Here is an 18,688-nt window from a genome sequence, read left to right on the forward strand (position 1 = left end):
CCAAGTTAGGATGGTGTGTGACTTGGAGGTGGTGGTGTTCCCATGCGACTGCTGCCCTTGACCTTCTAGGTGGTAGAGGTCGCGAGTTTGGGAGGTGCTGCCGAAGAAGCCTTGGCATGATACAATGATAATGGTGTGGTTGACTAATCATAGCAATGAATCTCTATCAATTAGTCTACAACAGACCCAAACATGACATGAGGAAACCCCCAGGGTGGAGAGCTTTGGGAACCAAAGGTCCAAATCATCTTTTTCTCCCAAGCATTGCTACACTTACCACATGCATATGTATATGTATTTGAGATTTATTTTGTGCAAATCGTACAATCATGTAGTTCATGTATATGCATGTTATACACGTATCTGTGGTATATATAACGGTACGCAGCTTAGCCTGGAAATTCCTGGCCAGCCTCCTGGGGGCTAATCATGGATAGAGCATAACTTCTGCCCACACCTTAAATGCGTCCCTGACCCTACCTGAAACCCAGGGGTCAGGGTCATTTGCACATTTTGGGTGGGCACACGAATGATAGTCATGTAATGACTGAATACAAAATGATGGGAAGGTGATATTGGAATTAATAACCAGCAGGTTTATTGAGCCAAGTGGCTTTTTCTTGTTCCTCTAATCTTGTACGCTGCTAAGATATATCTTCCTTACCCTCTTTTATTTGCAGAATGGCACTAATAGTTATTCAACGCAATACCCGTAAATTCCTGCAACTGCGCTTTTGGGGCTGGTGGAAGCTGTACACTAAGGTATTTATTACAAAACGTTTGCTGTTTCTGAAAGCCTTATCATGCTATGTAAAGGATGTCTTACGGTTCTGTTTCTGACAGCCCTATCATGCTATGTAAAGGATGTCTTACGGTTCTGTTTCTGATAGCCCCATCATGCTAAAGGATGTCTTACGATGTCCTTATCCTGAGCTGTATAGAATAGGTTTGATTCCCAGTGTGTGCTGGCCTAGTTGATCTCAGGCAGGGAGGAGGTAAAGGTGCTGCCTTTGATCTGCATACCTCTGGTTTAGGAAAGGGAAAATTGACCAGGTTACTGCTCCCGAACGCTCACTCATCACTCTTGCTGGAAGCGCGTGTGTGTGTGTGTGTGTGGTCGTTGGAAGAGAGCGGGATCACGTTGGGATCTGATGCCTTCTGAGGTGAAACATCCTGCCAACACTTCCAGTCAAGGCTTACACATGCATAATGACCACGAGAATATGGAACGCGCCACCACAAGGAGTAGTTGAGGCGAATAGCATTGATGCATTTAAGGGGAAGCTAGTTAAGCACATGAGGGAGAAAGGAATAGAAGGATATGCTGATAGGGTTAGTTGAAGTAGGGTGAGAGGAGGCTCGTGTGGAGCATAAACACCGGCATAGACCATTTGGGCCGAATGGCCTGTTTCTGTGCTGTAAATTCTATGTACTTCTGTGTAACACTATCTAATTGAGAGGCTGCTACAAATGATTCATTATATTTCGGGTCAATTCATTCAAGACAGGCCAAGTGTTTGATATGTCCATTGAGAATCGTTTGCTATTCATGCTTTTAGATTTCCTATGAATTCTCTAGTAGCTAGCAGCACAGCACTTTGCAATGTATTGGAACTTAAAAAAATGACATTACTTCACTCCTTGTCGCAAACAGTGAATAGTTACAAGGATATTGTAAAGTAGCACTATCTGGTTAAAAAGTGAAATGGACCAATGCACCTGCAGTTAAAAGAAACTTCTCACGTTCTCCGGTTATCTCAAAGCACAACTTCCATACATGGAAAGTAGGGTAAATATCAAAAATCTTCACACCATCACTGGGGCGCTGAACAGTCATATTTCTTCACACCATCACTGGGGCGCTGAACAGTCATATTTCTTCACACCATCACTGGGGCGCTGAACAGTCATATTTCTTCCTCTTTTACATATACTTGCCCAGCTGCCTCTACCTTCATTATACAGCAATTACTTTAGTCTTTCTGACAAATATTCATGGCAAAATTGTATCTAACACCTGTAGCTGATAGCAAAGAAAAAGAAAGACTTGCATTTAGAAGGCACCTTTCACAAACTCAGGATGTCCCAAAGCACTTCACTGCCAATGAAGTACTTTTAAATTGTAGCCACTGTTGTAATGTAGGGAAACGCGGCAGCTAATTTGCGCACAGCAAGGTCCCACAAACAGCAATGTGATAATGACCAGATAATCTGTTTTTAGCAAGGTTGGTTGAGGGATAAATATCGGCCAGGACAGCGGGGAGAACTCCCCCTGCTCTTCTTCAAAATAGTGTCATGGAATCTTTTACTTCCACCTGAGAGGGCAGACGGAGCCTCGGTTTAAAGTCTCATCTGAAAAACGGCACCTCCGACAGTGCAGCACTCCCTCAGCACTGCACTGGAGTGTCAGCCCAGATTACGTGCTCACGTCTCTGTCCAGATCCTCTATTTTCTTGTAGATAGCTTCCATAAAAATGTCACTTCCGCTGACCAACTTGTGTATTTTGGGTATTCAGTACAACTGCTGAGGTTACATTGCTACCTAATTTATCTGAACGATGATTATGGTTTTAGCTGCTTCTCCGAGATCTCTGCGCTCCTCCAATTCTGGCCTCTTGCGCATCCCCAATTTTCATCGCTCCACCATTGGCGGCCACGCCTTCAGCTGCCTACACCCTAAAGCTCTGGAATTCCCTCCCTAAACCTCTCCGCTTCTCTGCCTCTCTCTCCTCCTTTAAGTCTAAAAACTACCTCTTTGACCAAGCTTTTGATCACCTATCTTAAGAGCTTTTTACATGGCTCGGTGTCAAACTCTGTTTGATAATCGCTCCTGTGAAGCGCCTCGGGACATCTCGCTACGTTAAAGGTGCTGTGTAATTAAATGCAAGTTGTTGTTATTGCCTGTTTCTAAGGAAAAGTCCCGATCATTGCAAGTTATGTTTAGAGGTCGTGAACTGATTCTGTCCCGTTGTCTGTAGGTTAAGCCTCTGTTGAACGTGGCCCGTCAGGAGGATGAGATGAAAGAGAAGGAGGAGGAACTGAGGGCTGCGATGGCACAGACCAATGATCTCCTTAACCGCATCAAAGAACTCGAGGAGAAGACAGCAACTCTCTCACAGGAAAAGAATGATCTCTTACTGCAACTCCAGGCTGTAAGTCATCAGCAACTAACTAGCAATAGGCCAGGGCATAGCCATACTGAGATAACAATTGCAGAATTGCTCAGTACTTATTTAGTCAGTTCCGCTTTAGTACCTGTGCAGTGATTGACTTCAGTTGCCTCAGTTTAATGTCTCAACCAAAAGACGGCGCCTGCGACTGTGCAGCACCCCCTCAGCACTGCTCTGGAGTGTCAGCCTAGATTTTGTGGTCAAGTCTCTGGAGGGGGTCCATGAACCCACAACCTCCTGACACACAGGCAAGAGTGCTACCCACTGAGCCACGACTGACTAAGCAAACACTTTAGTTCAGTCATCCTCGCCTGCATGCAATTACGTTTTATTTACATAGAAAAAAACACATAAAATCCTGATCATATGATGCATGCACCTTTAATTCATAAAGTGGCGATTATACTAGAGTGTGCTTCTCCAAATTAACAAATATTCAGAACTTCACTGCGACTAATATTAAAAGGTCAAGCCGATATTCTCTACAGCATTCAGTACAATTGAACACAAGCTTCTACTATTTCTCAATGAACACTTCTACCCGTGCCCCTGACATATGCCCAGCATATAAATTTTTAAAAGACATTATGGTCAAGGAGATGAGAATCATAGAAATTTACATCACAGGAGGCGGCCATTCGGCCCATCGTGTCTGTGCCGGCCGACAAAGAGCTATCCGGCCTAATCCCACTTTCCAGCTCTTGGTCCGTAGCCTTGTAGGTTACGGCACTTCAAGTGCATATCCAAGTACTTTTTAAATGTGATGAGGGTTTCTGTCTCTACCACCCTTTCAGGCAGTGAGTTCCAGACCCCCACCACCCTCTGGGTGGAAAAAAAGTTCTCCTCAACTCAATGAGGAGAATATTTTTTTGCAGCGAGTAGTTATGATCTGGAAAGCGCTGCCTGACAGGGTGGTGGAAGCAGATTTAATAGTAACTTTCAAAAGGGAATTAGATAGATACTTGAAAAAGAAACATTTGCGGGGCTGTGGGGGAAGAACAGGGGAGCGGGACTAATTGGAGAGCTCTTTCAAAGAGCCAGTACAGGCACTTCTGTGCTGTGTGATTCTCTGGCATTATCACTTTACTGCGAATGTTTTTAGCATCATCACCAGAAGATCACCCGTATTTCTCTTTTGCTCTTCCACAGGAACAAGAAAACCTGTCTGATGTAGAGGAGCGTCTTACGCAAATGATGAAGACAAAGATGGAATATGAAAATCAGATCTCAGATATGAAGGAACGGCTTGAAGAGGAGGAGAACGCCAGCTCAAGCCTCTCGAGCAGTAAGAGGAAGCTAGAGACAGAATTGTCTGACCTGAAACTGGACCTCGAGGGTCTGGAGACAACCCTTGTAAAAACTGAGAAAGAAAAACAGGTATCACCATAATTTACCCACCAGATTATTTCCCTTATGAAAACAAAGCAGAACTACTGCGCTTACGTTTAAAGTCTAATGCCCTCCTACCTGCAGGTCCATTCGCGGCCTTATTCCCGTCCTCCCGCTCCCCCCCAGGCCTCACTTGCATCTAGCACATCCCTGGGCCTGTAAAGGGTGTGCGGCCTTTCCCAACCTCTTTCTGCTTACGTTATTCAATCCCCAGCCGCTTCGGGCAGGAGCTTCAGACACATGTCCCAGGCCCCAACCCAAAGATCGAGCAAGGAATTAAACAAGTGGGAATGCGCCAGAACTGATTTCCCCTGGATTTCCTTACCCTCCTTACCTTTCCACTGCCGTCCCAAATTTGGGCAGTAGCAAGGTGAAAATCGTAAACGTGTGAAGTCCTCCTCGGTGACATGGAATTCTGCCCTTCCTACGGGCAGTATTCAGCCGCTGGATAGCTGAGAACCAGGGCGCTCACACCACCCAGCTACAGCGGGAAACCCTCAAGGCAGTCTTTAGGGACACTTCATGACCATTGCCTCACCGAGAGGCATAGCTGGTCGTAAATCCAGAGAGCGAGCTGGGACAAAAAGTTAGAAACCTGGGACAGCACTGAAAGGAATCTGACACAGACCAGAGGGGAAATAAACTATTTCGTATCAATGGGCACTGAAATGGTATATCGGAGTCAAAGGGTATGAGGAGGGGGAGAAGTCACAGAGACTCCTCACACACACCCTGCAGCGACAAAGCAGAACTGACAGTGACCTCAATCTGAGGTCAACTGAGAATTTAGGAATTATGATAGCTGTCTTATACTTCTTAAGTTCTGCAACCAAAAAAAACCACACAAAATCCTATCAAACCTCCCCCCACCCACGGCCAAGAGAACCCCTCATTCTCAGCCAGCAATGCAGCTCACGCACACGCACACATACAAATACATACACGCACACACTTTATTAGGTATAGTTTCATGTTACCCTCCAATGACTACCTCTTTTATTAAATTCCACCAGGCTCTGGATGGCAAGGTGCGCTCCCAGACCCTGGACCTCACTCAGCGTGATGATGCAATTGCCAAGCTGCAAAAGGAGAAAAGAGCCTTGGATGAACTTCACCAGGTTAGTACGACTCTGCAGAACCACTGCACCACCGTTTGCAGCCATAATAACCATTAACCCTTGTTATAAATCTCATCATCATGAAGAAACTACTCATGAAATCACACTGGACGGCTGGCTGGTGGCGCCGTCCAAGGAGTATAAATACTCGGGCGTGGGCCCAGCTTGCTCAGGGACATTTTGTAAGACAGGAACTAGTGAAGTACAACTAGACCTCCATGTTTTGAAACAAGTTGATTAAAGCCTTGCTTTATACTCACACCAAGTGTGTAGTGAGTTTTATTACATCAACCCTTATCCAAATTTCCTGCCATTGCCAATTTAAGTACAGTTCGGCAACTTCACAAAAAAAATCTCTAACTGAGCTAAATGACTCCATTGCACTGAGTGAAAATGTTATCCCTTCACCTCTGGCACCAGGATTCAAATTACTGCCAAACTGATGTAGTTAAAGCTATTTCCATCTGATGGTTGTTCAGTGTGTTATAAGGGTACCCTTAATGTTTACGCATATCTGGTTTGAAGGATGTAGCCGCTGAGAATACTTTTCACGAGAAATAATGCTACAGGAATCCTTTCATAATTGAGTCTACTGAATGTTGGCACTTGCACATTGTTTGATTTTATTTGGTTAAAAATTTGCAAGAAAAATAAACAGCACTCAAATTTCAAACTGCGTGCCTACAAAATGATTAGTAACTCTCTGTAGTGAAGGCAGTGCCAGCAAATTGTTCCCTGTTATAGTGACAATTGTTACACTGATGTCACAGTTGCCACTTTGGGGCATTCCCTGTCGCCAGTCTGTGGTTTCATGATGATAAACTCTGATGGCGTCGCTCGTGTCTAAAAACCATTCTTAGAACATGGGAACGGGAGCAGGCCATTCAGCCCCTCGTGCCTTCTCCGCTACTCAGTTAGATCATGTCTGATCGATACCTCAACTCCATTTACCCACCTTAGCTCCATATCCCTTGATACCCTCAGCTAACTCTATGATACAAGTACTTACTAAAGCAAAGGTAACTGGAATCGTCCCTCAGGAAAATAATATTTTTGTCCTGTTCTATTTTTCCAGAAAACACTGGATGATCTTCAATCTGAGGAAGATAAAGTCAATCACCTCACCAAGACTAATGGAAAACTCAACTCCCAGATCCAAGAGGTAACTCGTTATAGGATATTTGAAAAATATTTTACCTTAGACCAGGGGTGTCCAAGTTTTTGTCTCCATTGGCCACATAAGAACAGAAGAAATAGGCGCAGGAGTAGGCCATTTGGCCCCTCGAGCCTGCTCCGCCATTCAATGGCTGTGTGCCAAGCATCCTTAAAGATTCTACGTAAAGTTTAAATTCCCATTAATGTGGATATATATCAAATTATGGATAGTAACAGATCCTAGTGTTCTGATTTAAGACTTATCCATCAATGAGGCAACATAGGGAAGAATAAATGTTTCCAAACTTACAAATCCGCAACATCTAAACAGGACAAATCAGGAATATCAATGTTTATAGAACCGAGTTTCTCGGGCTTTGTGAGCCGGATTTCTAAAGGTCAATGATGCATGGCCCACGGGCAGCACTTTGGACACCCCTGCCTTAGACAAACAGCATAGTGCCTGTACTTGAGGGGAAGGAAGTGCGGTCTCTTTGGGTTTGTGGTGACTATGAAATGATTACCCGCTGAGGGAAAACTGGAACCAAATCAGCCTTTCTGGAGAGTGCTCAGTAGCTGAAACAGGCAAGTCTGCGGGACTCCAGGGCAATGAAAATGTTGGACCAGCAACTCTGGCTCATGCATGGGAACCAGAGAGTTAAAACTGCCGCTGGGAGATGAGACTCTTTCCACTCAACAACGAATGACCCTGCAAGTCAATGCTCTGGACTGGTGTAGGGGGGGACCTGGAGCTGGGTAAGTGGAGCATATCCACACATGTTGAATTTCTGTTTGCTTAAGGTTGGGTGCACACCATCTTGAGCTAACACCTGTGTCCACTTCTCAGAAGTTTGGTTTGGAGACGCTCCATGATGCGATGCTGATGCATCTTTCTACCTTTACCTGGATCATAAACAGTGGTTAATGTGGATTACCGTGCTAGCAAACTATTGTAGTCAAACACTTGACCCTTGTTTAAACACGTGACAGCTGGAAGATAACTGGAGCCAGGAGAAGAAGATCAGGGCTGAGGTAGAGAAAGCTCGGCGAAAGGCTGAGGGAGACCTGAAGATGACAATTGAAAACCTGAATGAGATGGAAAGAGCAAAGATTGACCTGGAGGAGATTCTCAAGAAGTAAGTGGCTTATTTTTCAGCTCTCTATCGATGTAGTATAAGCATTTCCTGTAAATATAAAGCGTTGATCATTTTGAAGTGACAAATCAGAGAAATATCTTCATCGGCCCCAGTCTAAATGAGGAATCATGACTCCGCCTTTTTACTTTGGTGCCAGGCATTCCCTTAATCCTTGAAATGACATTATGTGAATATTAATGTACCCCATTCATGTGCAATTCCTTTGTCTGCTATTTTAGCGGAAGTACTTATTTTAATCGTTCCTATAAAAATATTTGCACAGTGTAATTTCAAGACCTTAGTTCTTATAAACAATACACAGATTTTACTTCAGGCCGTCTGTTTACGATGCAAAGACCATTAAGAATGCAAAGCTTTACAACTGAGATAGATCCTGTTCAAACCCGGAAGAGTGAAGGTGTTGATGGGGTGATGCTACTCACAATTGTGTTCTTGTCTCTCTGTGCGCTTTTAATTTTTGCTTTTAATTTCTCTCCAGCTGCAACGCTTGCTTTTAATAGGAACATTGAAAAGATTCTTTGTGGATTATCCTCCACTCTTTAAGGGTATAAATGCTTCCTATTTAACATTACTGTGCAAGAAAATAAAGTCTGACTCTGAAAGTCTGAAAGTCTGAAATTAAGTTCTGAAGCTGTTCAATTTGTTACAAATGCATTGCTACAAAGGGAAAATGAAAAGCTGATAACATGTACTACATTCCCGCTACCTCAGCTATGTTCTTTCCCAGTTTATGTCGCAGTGACCATTTAAATACACAGATTGCATTCAATGTTGGCTGGTCTCGTTGTAATGTACTTTTCTTTAAATGAGCTGCAATAATTTACGGAGGATTAAATACAACTGGATAATCATCGGCATGGGTGAGCAAACAACCGGAATTATAATGCAAAATGTGCTTGTCTGAAAAAGTAAATAACAAGGAGAAACAAATTCTTACAAGACCTGAGAGGTGAGGACCAAAAGGTTGAAAATAATTGGCGACAGACTATCTGCTGACCTTATGTAAAAGTATTATTCTTGCCTTTGCTGAATTGGTGGAGGGACTAGGTTGTAACCCAATCAACTGTATCAATGAATGACAGAATCATTGAAAGAGTAAATTCGTGCTCTATGGTTCGAAGGAACTTTGCTCGTCTCCTTACAGTAGTTGTGTGGATACAATCAGGTCTTCACTGAAGGACCTACTTCAGCCTTTGATCTGAACCCCAGCTACTATTTCATCTGTAGCGGTTTCTACTGCAACCTTACACCTCTTTTGATTTTCGCAGGAGGGACCTGGAGGTGAATTCCCTGAATACCAAGTGGGAAGATGAGCAGTCACTGAATTCCACGCTGCACAGGAAACTTAAAGAGCATCAGGTAGGGAAAAGGAAGCTCTATTTATGCCAATGTTCATTGGAAAGAAACTTTCAGAAGATTGACGCTGAAGCACAGTGAAACGCCTATAACATTGGCTGATTACTAAAAGCAGGGGTGGGTGGTGGGTGGCAGGCAGGCGGGGGGGGGTAGTTTAACATAATTCGTCGCGATTGGATGGAACACTGGTTTTATGCCTGCCCAACATCACTCTCCATTGACTTCACGTTAGGTTAAAATTGCCCCTCAGATGAATAGTTGAATCAAAATAACAAATACTAAATACAATACTAAATATGATCTAATTGAAACATATAAAATTCTTAAGGGGCTTGACAGGATTAACGCTGAGAGGCTGTTTCCCCTGGCTGGGGAGTCTAGAACACGGGGTCACAGTCTCAGAATAAGGGGTCGGCCATTTAGGACTGAGATGAGGAGAAATTTCTTCACTCAAAGGGTTGTGAATCTTTGGAATTCTCTACCCAGAGAGCTGTGGATGCTCAGTTGATCAGTATATTCAAGACAGAGGTTGGTAAATTTTTGGGAACTAAGGGAATTAAGGGATATGGGGATTGGGCGGGAAGGTGGAGTTGAGGTAGAAGATCAGCCATGATCTTATTGAATGGCAGAGCAGGCTCGAAGGGCCCAATGGCCTCCTCCTGCTCCTATTTCTTATGTTCTTATGATACAAACTCAACCACAATGGTCATTTTTATACCACACTCATAATTGTCTGCAAAGTAACTGGTTAATGCAGGTATAAATTTGATTTACTTTTAACACCATCTCTCTGGAGAAATATTCAGAAATAGCTCATCCACAACTGTGTTTACCCTTCCTGTTACTTTACGCCCTTGAATACACCCAAAATGTGAATTTGAAGACTGAGTACGACAATGTCACTTAATTTTCTGCATGTTAGTATTTAATGTGTTCACCTTGATTTTGAAATGAGAGGCTGGTAAGATTTCTTCATTTTGTGTCAACTTACCCTGGTTAAATTAAAATTCTATCAAAAAAAATACAATCGCATATTCCCTAAACAATGCAAATCGGAAGGGTATTTAAAGAGTTCTTATGCAAAACATTAAATACCAATGGTTGTAATATTTAGCAAACAGGGAGTGAGAGATTTTAAATTGTAACGCAAGTGTTTGTATTTCCAGGCCCGAATTGAAGAACTGGAAGAGGAACTTGAGGGTGAGCGGGCCATGAGAGCTAAGGTGTGTAAAACAACATCAAATAGATCATTTATGCAAGATGCCTGTTGCTGGAGGTAACCAGTCTGTAATATCCTTGGTAACATATAGTTAAAGCATTAACAACTTGCTCAAAGTGTAACTCGAAAGTGTAATTATTTTCCTCATTATCTATCCAGAGGAGATACTTGCTCGAATCCTCTAGATTCGAGTCACAGCTCAAACCTTGGAAAACCAAGTGGAAACCTGACAGGTGAGGTCAAGGGGCAGGGTTGGGGGGGTCAAGGGGCAGGCAAAGAGCCTATCTGGGTGCAATGGTCTGAATCTGGGTGTCAAGCCCCTAAGAAGTGTGAAGGGAGCCTTACCCCGCCGGGGAGATGCTAAAGAAAGTGTCTGGCTGTCGTCAAAAGCAAAGCGTGCAGCTGCTGAAAGAGGCTGCTGCTGAAGACTGTGGGCAGTTGGAAGTACAGGAAGGTACACAGCACCCTCTAGAGCCCGTGAAAAAAAGGGCTGGGAAACTAAAGGAGGAACAGCCAGGAGGACAGTCAGGAAAGTTTTGTGTCGGAGAGAAAGACAGAGTGAAGGGCCACCATTAAAGAAAAGAGAAACTTAGAGAAAGTAGTGAAAACATCAAACAGGAGAATACAGGCTGAAGAGGTCAAATCCCCAGCCTCCTGCTTAAAGAGAACAAAAACAACCAAGAGACTACGGTTTCAGTTGTAGGACCCAAGAAAGGAGAGACCGATAAGAGGAAAGGACATAACATCGACCAAAAAGGAACTGGAAATAAAGAGTAAATGCGCAGAGGAAGTCAAAAGTGACCAAATGAAAGTGATTCAGTCAAGCATATGGCAAAGAATGGGAATGATAGCGAGAGGGGAAAATTGCAACCTGTGGGAAAGGAAATACAGAAACGCCCTGCACATCAACCAACACGGGCTTATCAGAGAAACGGATCCCATCCAACTGAGGTAATAGAGTAAAGCAAGGAAGGCTAATACCAATAATATAAAAATGGAGAGGACCTCACAAAGATCTTCGGCTGCTAGAATTACAGAAAAGAAGAAAAAGCAAGTCTTGATTTGAAGCGTTGTGATAAAGCTTCAGATACACCAACTTGCACAGCAACCCAGAGAGAAAGACACAGGCAAAAACTGCAGGAACCATTGAGCTGATCCAGAATGTAAAACCTTACTGCTATTTCTCAGTGAAGTTATTAAATCTGTTGTTAAAAATAAACACAGCATGTTCAAGATAATGTCCATGCAAACGGATATTTCCCCAAGTCACTGCACCACTCAGCAAACGCCCCCAGTGGATTGGACACCCCTTTAGTATTGGCATCTATAAATTCATGTTTGCATTCAATCATTAGATGGGTTAGAAAGGAAATCATTCATGGTCACAGTCTAAACCGCCTCTGTCATTACATTGCGGTGGAAGAAACTCGAGACAACCAGTCAGAACAGCCTAAGTAACACATCGAACATGGTGGCTGAAATGTGAATGTATTGTAACTGTAATGCTTTATGTTCACCGTGCCTCTGTGATCTGTAACCGAGTCCAGTTCACCCATCACCTCTGTACTCGCTGACCTACATTGGCTCCCAGTCCGGCAACGCCTCGACTTTAAAATTCTCATCCATCCACGGTCTCACCCCTCCCTATCTCTGTAATCCAGCCCTACAACCCACCAAGATATCTGCGCTCCTCCAATTCTGGTCTCTTATACATCCCCGATTTTAATCCACCAATGGCAGCCGTGCCTTTAGCCGCCTCGGCCCTAAGCTCTGGAATTCCCTCCCTAAACCTCCCACCTTTCTACTGTACTCTCCTCCTTTAAGTCACTTCTTAAAACCTACCTCATTGTTGTAGATGTCAAATTTTGTCTGATGATGCTTCTGTGAAGAGCCTTGGGACATTTTTACTTTATTATAGGCGCAATATAAATGTGAGAGCTGTTGTTGTTGTAAGTTTGATAACCTGGTTCCAAATGGCACCTTTACTAATAAAACTACACCTCCAATCCACATAGGTTGAGAAGCAGCGAGCTGAATATTCCCGTGACTTGGAGGAACTCAGTGACAGACTGGAAGAAGCTGGTGGTGCCACAGTCTCTCAGGTAACTTCGACTTCCAGCAACAAGTCTGTAACACTAAATTTCATCTACACCTTCCAGTATGGCAAAAGAACCGGGGGAGAATTTTTTTTTTACGCATCAGGAATGCACTGCCCGAAAGGGCGGTGGAAGCAGATTCAGTCGTGACTTTCAAAAGGGAATTGGATTAATACTTAAAAGGAAAAATTTGCAGGGCTACGGGGAAAGAACAGGGGGAGCGGGACTAATTGGAGAGCTCTTTCAAAGAGCTGGCAACAGGCACGATGGGCCGAATGGCCTCCTTCAGTGCTGTAAGATTCTACATAAGTATATTTTCTATCATTTAACGTCTGTACTAACTGTAATCCGAGCAGTAAGTCTTAGTTTTTTTTTAGAATCCAGATTTCACTAGTACTACACAGATGGCGAAGTACTAAAAGTGATAAATACAGGGGCTCCCTGTTCATATTTATCAGATCAGCAAAAACTATGAATTCTTCTTCATCGACGAGATGTAACCTTTGTAGACAATGCTGTCTACGGCGATGCGAATCTCTAAGAAGTCATTGTTCCTTTCGTGTCTACAGATTGAGCTAAACAGAAAGCGTGAAGGCGAGCTTCTGAAACTGCGCCGAGAACTGGAAGAGTCTGCCCTGCAGGCCGAAGCCACGGCTGCCGCGCTGAGAAAGAAGCACACTGACTCCTTGGCTGAGCTGACAGAGCATATTGAGAGCTTACAGCGGGTCAGGTCCAAACTGGAAAAGGACAAGCAGGTCATGAAAGCTGAGATCGACGACCTCGCCAGCAATTCAGAGACCCTTCAGAAATCCAAGGTAATTACACCCAACAAAAAAAGGAAGAATTCTCACCCAAAAAAAACTGGGGGAGATGAATGTCCCCGTCCAGGGGGATTGACAGCGTAGATGCTGAGAGGTTGTTTCCCCCTGGCTGGAGTGTCTAGAACTAGAGGGTCACAGTCTCAGGATAAGGGCTCGGCCATTTAAGACTGAGATGAGGAGGAATTTCTTCACTCAGAGGGTGGTGAATCTTTGGAATTCTCTGCCCCAGAGGGCTGTGAATGCTGAGTCTTTGAGTATATTCAAGGCTGAGATCGATAGATTTTTGGACTCTCGGGGAATCGAGGGATATGGGGATCGGGCGGGAAAGTGGAGTTGAGGTCGATGGTCAGCTGTGATCTTATTGAATGGCGGAGCAGGCTCGAGGGGCAGTAGGGCCGACTCCTGCTCCTATTTCTTATGTCTGCCTACTGGCTGTAAGGGTGGTCCGGGTAGTTGAAATGGGTTTGAGCATTCTCAATTATGTTTCTAGGCCCACAGCACCAAGCTGCCCTTGATTTGGCACTTAGTTATCAATCAATTTTGGAGAAGCTCCCAGCAATATTGAGTGGAAAATGGAGAAATGTCACAGTGGTACAGTAGGGCTGTTCTTGCTAGTTTAGGGTTGGGACGTATTACTGGGACAGCCTAGAGAGAACTTTACTCTGCACCAAACTTCATTACCCCTCACCTGGGAGTCCTTAGTGCTGATGTCAGGGGATAGATTTTCTGAATCCTCACCAGTGAAGAGGTACCTGCCAACTGTGAGCACACACGGAGTTAGCTGTCATTTTAAGGGTGTTTAATTGGGATGCAGAGAAGAAGCAGAGAACTTCGGAGAGCCTTCAGTTGATTTGCACACTGACAGGGTTGAAAGAGCTAGCACATACACTTGAGACAAAAGCAAGTATACAAATTAGGAGAAAGCAGTCAGAAAACTTGTAGACAGTATATTCAGTAGTAATATTTATAAATTCACTAGGCTGGGATCCAAACACTTACTGCATCAAGCAACATTAGTTAAACGGTCACGGCAGAGCTTTCACATAAAAGAAAGAAAGACTTGCATTTCTATAGCGCCTTTCACGACCTCAGGACGTCCCAAAGCGCTCTACAGCCAATGAAGTAATTTTTGAGCGTAGTCACTGTTGTGATGTAGGAATGTTGTAACACACCTCCTAGAGAGAGTTGTAAATCACCTCATTATAAATAACCAGCAGTCAATACAGCAATTACATTGAATCTTTACCAGCAGATTAGATTGCATTGTCAGAAGGAACTACATAGGGGTCGATCTTCATCAATGGCAGGAAAATCTAGCCCGTACATGTTTTCAGTGGTATCTAATCATTCCTTTTCCCTGTGTGCAGATAAATGCTGACGTGCACATTCGTAAGCTGGAAGACAACTTAGCTGAGAGCAATGCCAAGTATGCCGAAATAGAAAGAAACTTGACTGAAATCAACACTGTGAAGAGCAGGTTGTCAGGTGGGATACAACTTGTTCGTTGTCACCCCAATTTTGGGTTCTAAACTGTTGCCGTCATATAAATTTTCAAAGTATAAAATAATTTCTCTTAATTTGTGTGGGGCTTTTTTTGCCTGTTAGAAGGTAAAATTAGTATTTATTTATATATATGTCACAACCCAAGATTTTCTAATTGGTGTCTGACACCAGCAGTCACCCATTGATTTGAAACCAGTTTTCGCCAACCTTCGGAAAATGCAGGCAGCATCTCAAAAAAAAACTGCAATTCAACCTGAATACTGTTCTTTCCAGACCAGACTTGGTTTATTCTCCAGCTCTCTGAATTCAATGTATTTCTGATTTTATTTTCTGCAACTTGGTTTCCCATTTCTTTGACCTCTCTGTTTGGTCCTGGGCCGATTCCCAGGCTGGTGAATGGATTGTGCTGCTGCTGCACTGTGTCTCTTTGTCCTGTGATTTCTCATGCAGCGAGTGAGCTTCTTTCTGCTGAGTGCTGAGCAGCATTGACATTGCAAGACGCGCAGGATTCTGCGACTTCTTTGCCAAATTTTCCCAGCTAAGAAGAATACAGACTAGAAATTACTGTTAAGCAACGGTTAACTCGTTGCTACGATCTTCCTTTGTTCCCAGTGTTGACGGGAGGGTTAACCTGTTTATTTTAAACAGGTGGAGACATCCATCAAAATAGTGGACAGAGGAATCCCTGTGCAAAAGCATTGAGTGTTCCCCTGCTGATATTGCCAACAGTAACCTCTAGCCTTACAGGAAAGCAAAAGGCCTCGGTGAAGATAAGATGAGGCAACAAGCCTGAGAAAAGCTCCAGTTTCTCGACTGACGATTATTCTCTTACTTTCTCTTGACTAGCTGAGAACAGTGAGCTCAGCCGTGCATATGAGGAGGCCCAGAGTAGACTGAACCAGCTGATCAGGACCAAAACGACCATGTCTTCTCAAATTGAAGACCTCAAGAGGCAACTGGAAGAGGAGTCAAGGGTGAGCGACATGGTCTTGTATAACCCCCACCAAAAAAAATCACCCAAATACTTCATTTCAAGTACTGTACAGTGTAAAAGCTGAGAAGTCACACAACACCAGGTTATAGTCCAATGTGAGAAGTCACACAACACCAGGTTATAGTCCAACAGCTTTATTTGAAATCACAAGCTTTCGGAGCGCTTCGTCACTTCACCTGACGAAGGAGCAGCGCTCCGAAAGCTTTTGTGGTTTCAAATAAAGCTGTTGGACTATAACCTGGTGTTGTGTGACTTCTTACATTTGTCCACCCCAGTCCAACACCGGCATCTCCACATCAAGGTTATAGTCCAACAGCTTTATTTGAGATCACAAGCTGTGTGACTTCTCACATTTGTCCAACCCCAGTCCAACACCGGCATCTCCACATCAAGTGTAAAAGCTATTAGAGATAAATAATGACATTTGCGGGATTTGTGACAGTTACCAATCTAAATCACAACATTGTCAGATTTTTATTTGAAAGATTTACTTGTGCCCTGATCTACATCCATTGAGGTCTGAATTCCAAGCTAGTTTTACACTTTCTGGGGTAAATTTTGACTTTCGTGAAGTCGTGCAAAGTGGGTGCCAGCGAGTCGGCAGCCCATTTTACATCTCTCCAGGTTTTTATTCCCAACGACTAGTTAAAACCTGCCCCATCGCCGTCCGATTTTGAAAGCGTAGAGGAGCAAAAAAGGCTAACGCAATGTCCCCTCTCCATCCCCAATCGAATTCAGGAGATCTTTCTCCTTCAGTATCGGTGGATTTAAAAGCATATTCAATAAGTGAAAGGACGGTCTTGTAAAAAAGAATTGCGCCACTTAGTTGCCCATTTTTTTTTATTGTTTGGAGATAAAAGTTCCAACTACTGTATGCAGTTGGCGAGCAAGCGTTTGTATATTTTGTTGTTTTTTGGCGGTACGATCTATAATAACACTCATACAATATGTCGCACTTCAGGCCAGAAGTGGAGCAGTGGTGGGCCTGGCCAATTCTAAGCATGACATGGAACTAACAAAGGAGCAATTGGAGGAAGAGCAGGAGAGCAAAGCTGAGCTGCAGAGACTTGTTTCCAAACTGAACAGTGAGGTGACAACATGGAGGACCAAGTACGAAACCGATGCCATTCAGAAAACAGAGGAGCTCGAAGAGACAAAGTGAGTGATCAGGCAGCTCATTGAGCATGTCCACAGTTACATAAGAACATAAGAAATAAGAGCAGGAGTTGGCCATGTGACCCCCCCGAGCCTGCTCCGCCATTCAATCAGATCATGGCTGATCATCGACCTCAACTCCACTTTCCTGTCCTATCCTCATATCCCTTAGTGCTCAAGAATCTATCGATCTCAGTCATGAACAATAGCAAAATACTGCAGATGCTGGAAATCTGAAATAACAACAGAAAATGCTGGAAGCACTCAGCAGGCCAGGCAGCATCCTTGGAGAGAGAAAGCGAGTTAACGTTTCAGGTCTGTAACCCTTCATCAAAACTGGAAAAGGTTAGACCTGCTTAAAGCCTGTTACGTCTCTAACCTTTTCCAGTTCTGGTGAAGGGTCACTGACCTGAAACGTTAACTCAGTCTTGAATATACTCAACGACTGAGCATACACCGCCCTCTGGGGTAGAAATTGCCAAAGATTTCACAACCCTCTGAGTGAAAAAATTTCTCCTCACCTCAGTCCTAAATGGCCGACCCCTGATCCTGAGACTATGGGCCGCAGTGGCCACCGCTAGTGCATCCTTGTAGGGCAGGCTATGGAAATAAGAACATAAGAACATAAGAAATAGGAGCAGGAGTAGGCCATATGGCCCCTCGAGCCTGCTCCGCCATTCAATAAGATCATGGCTGATCTTCGATCCCAACTCCACTTTCCTGCCCGATCCCCATATTCCTTGATTCCCCTAGGGTCCAAAAATCTATCGATCTCAGTCTTGAATATACTCAACGACTCATCATCCACAGCCCTCTGGGGCAGAGAATTCCTAAGATTCACAACCCTCTGAGTGAAGAAATTTCTCCTCACCTCAGTCCTAAATGGCCGACCCCTGACCCTGAGATTATGACCCGGTGTTCTGGATGCTCCAGGCAGGGGAAACAGCACAGTTAGTGCTGTTTTAAGTTTGGTGCAATAAATTCTGCGTTCTGTTGCTCCCAATCTAAATTGGAGTTAAGGGGCAGACTTTCCTGTACTTGCACTGAAGCAGGTTGGATTGCTTGGGGGCAGTGCGTAGAGGAAAACTGGGCGGGAAGAATGGTCCACTAGCCTGCCCGATTTCCGATTCATTAACAGATGCAAATTCAGACAGGCTCTATTACAGGCGTGCGATCCGCCTTGCCTGATTTTCCTCTATGCGCAATGCACAGGGTGATCCAATACGACTAAGCACAAATTAGAGGAAATTTGCCGTATTGCCGTATAGCCGTATTGCTAAGTAAATGTGTTGGTGATGAGCGTTACAGATGCAATATGTGCCCTCCTGCATCAGAGAAAAGGCAGAGCATGTGTGAAGGCAATCACCACAACCTGCACCAAAATGAAAACATCAAAGCCCCAAAATACTAAGGGCTGGATTTTCATTGAGGAGTCAGGTAGGAGGCGGGACTACAACTTTCGGGGTTGCAGTCCCGCCTCCATTGAGTTGTGGCCAACCCACGCGATTTTCACTTGATTGACTTTGTTGAGTCCGCCCAGCGGGCTCAGCAGGCC

General features: G+C 44.0%; 1 protein-coding gene across 1 annotated transcript in view; it reads left to right on the plus strand.

Annotated features, from left to right (window-relative positions):
* Window positions 1-680: 680 nt before the first annotated feature.
* Window positions 681-18,688, plus strand: part of LOC147110378 (putative uncharacterized protein MYH16) — a 36,308-nt gene continuing 18,300 nt past the window's right edge. Inside the window, exons 1-13 of the mRNA XM_086000324.1 lie at window positions 681-762; window positions 2,979-3,152; window positions 4,320-4,547; window positions 5,573-5,677; window positions 6,753-6,839; window positions 7,823-7,968; window positions 9,258-9,348; window positions 10,512-10,568; window positions 12,580-12,666; window positions 13,230-13,475; window positions 14,849-14,966; window positions 15,831-15,958; window positions 16,940-17,136. Coding sequence (XP_085856450.1) covers window positions 682-762; window positions 2,979-3,152; window positions 4,320-4,547; window positions 5,573-5,677; window positions 6,753-6,839; window positions 7,823-7,968; window positions 9,258-9,348; window positions 10,512-10,568; window positions 12,580-12,666; window positions 13,230-13,475; window positions 14,849-14,966; window positions 15,831-15,958; window positions 16,940-17,136 — 1,745 coding nt within the window. The 5' untranslated portion in view covers window position 681. The remainder of the gene's footprint in view (window positions 763-2,978; window positions 3,153-4,319; window positions 4,548-5,572; window positions 5,678-6,752; window positions 6,840-7,822; window positions 7,969-9,257; window positions 9,349-10,511; window positions 10,569-12,579; window positions 12,667-13,229; window positions 13,476-14,848; window positions 14,967-15,830; window positions 15,959-16,939; window positions 17,137-18,688) is intronic.

Source organism: Somniosus microcephalus, chromosome 11 (genome assembly GCF_052327205.1).
Source record: "Somniosus microcephalus isolate GS21.2 chromosome 11, FLI_Smic_1.0, whole genome shotgun sequence".
Taxonomy (NCBI): Eukaryota; Metazoa; Chordata; class Chondrichthyes; order Squaliformes; family Somniosidae; genus Somniosus; species Somniosus microcephalus.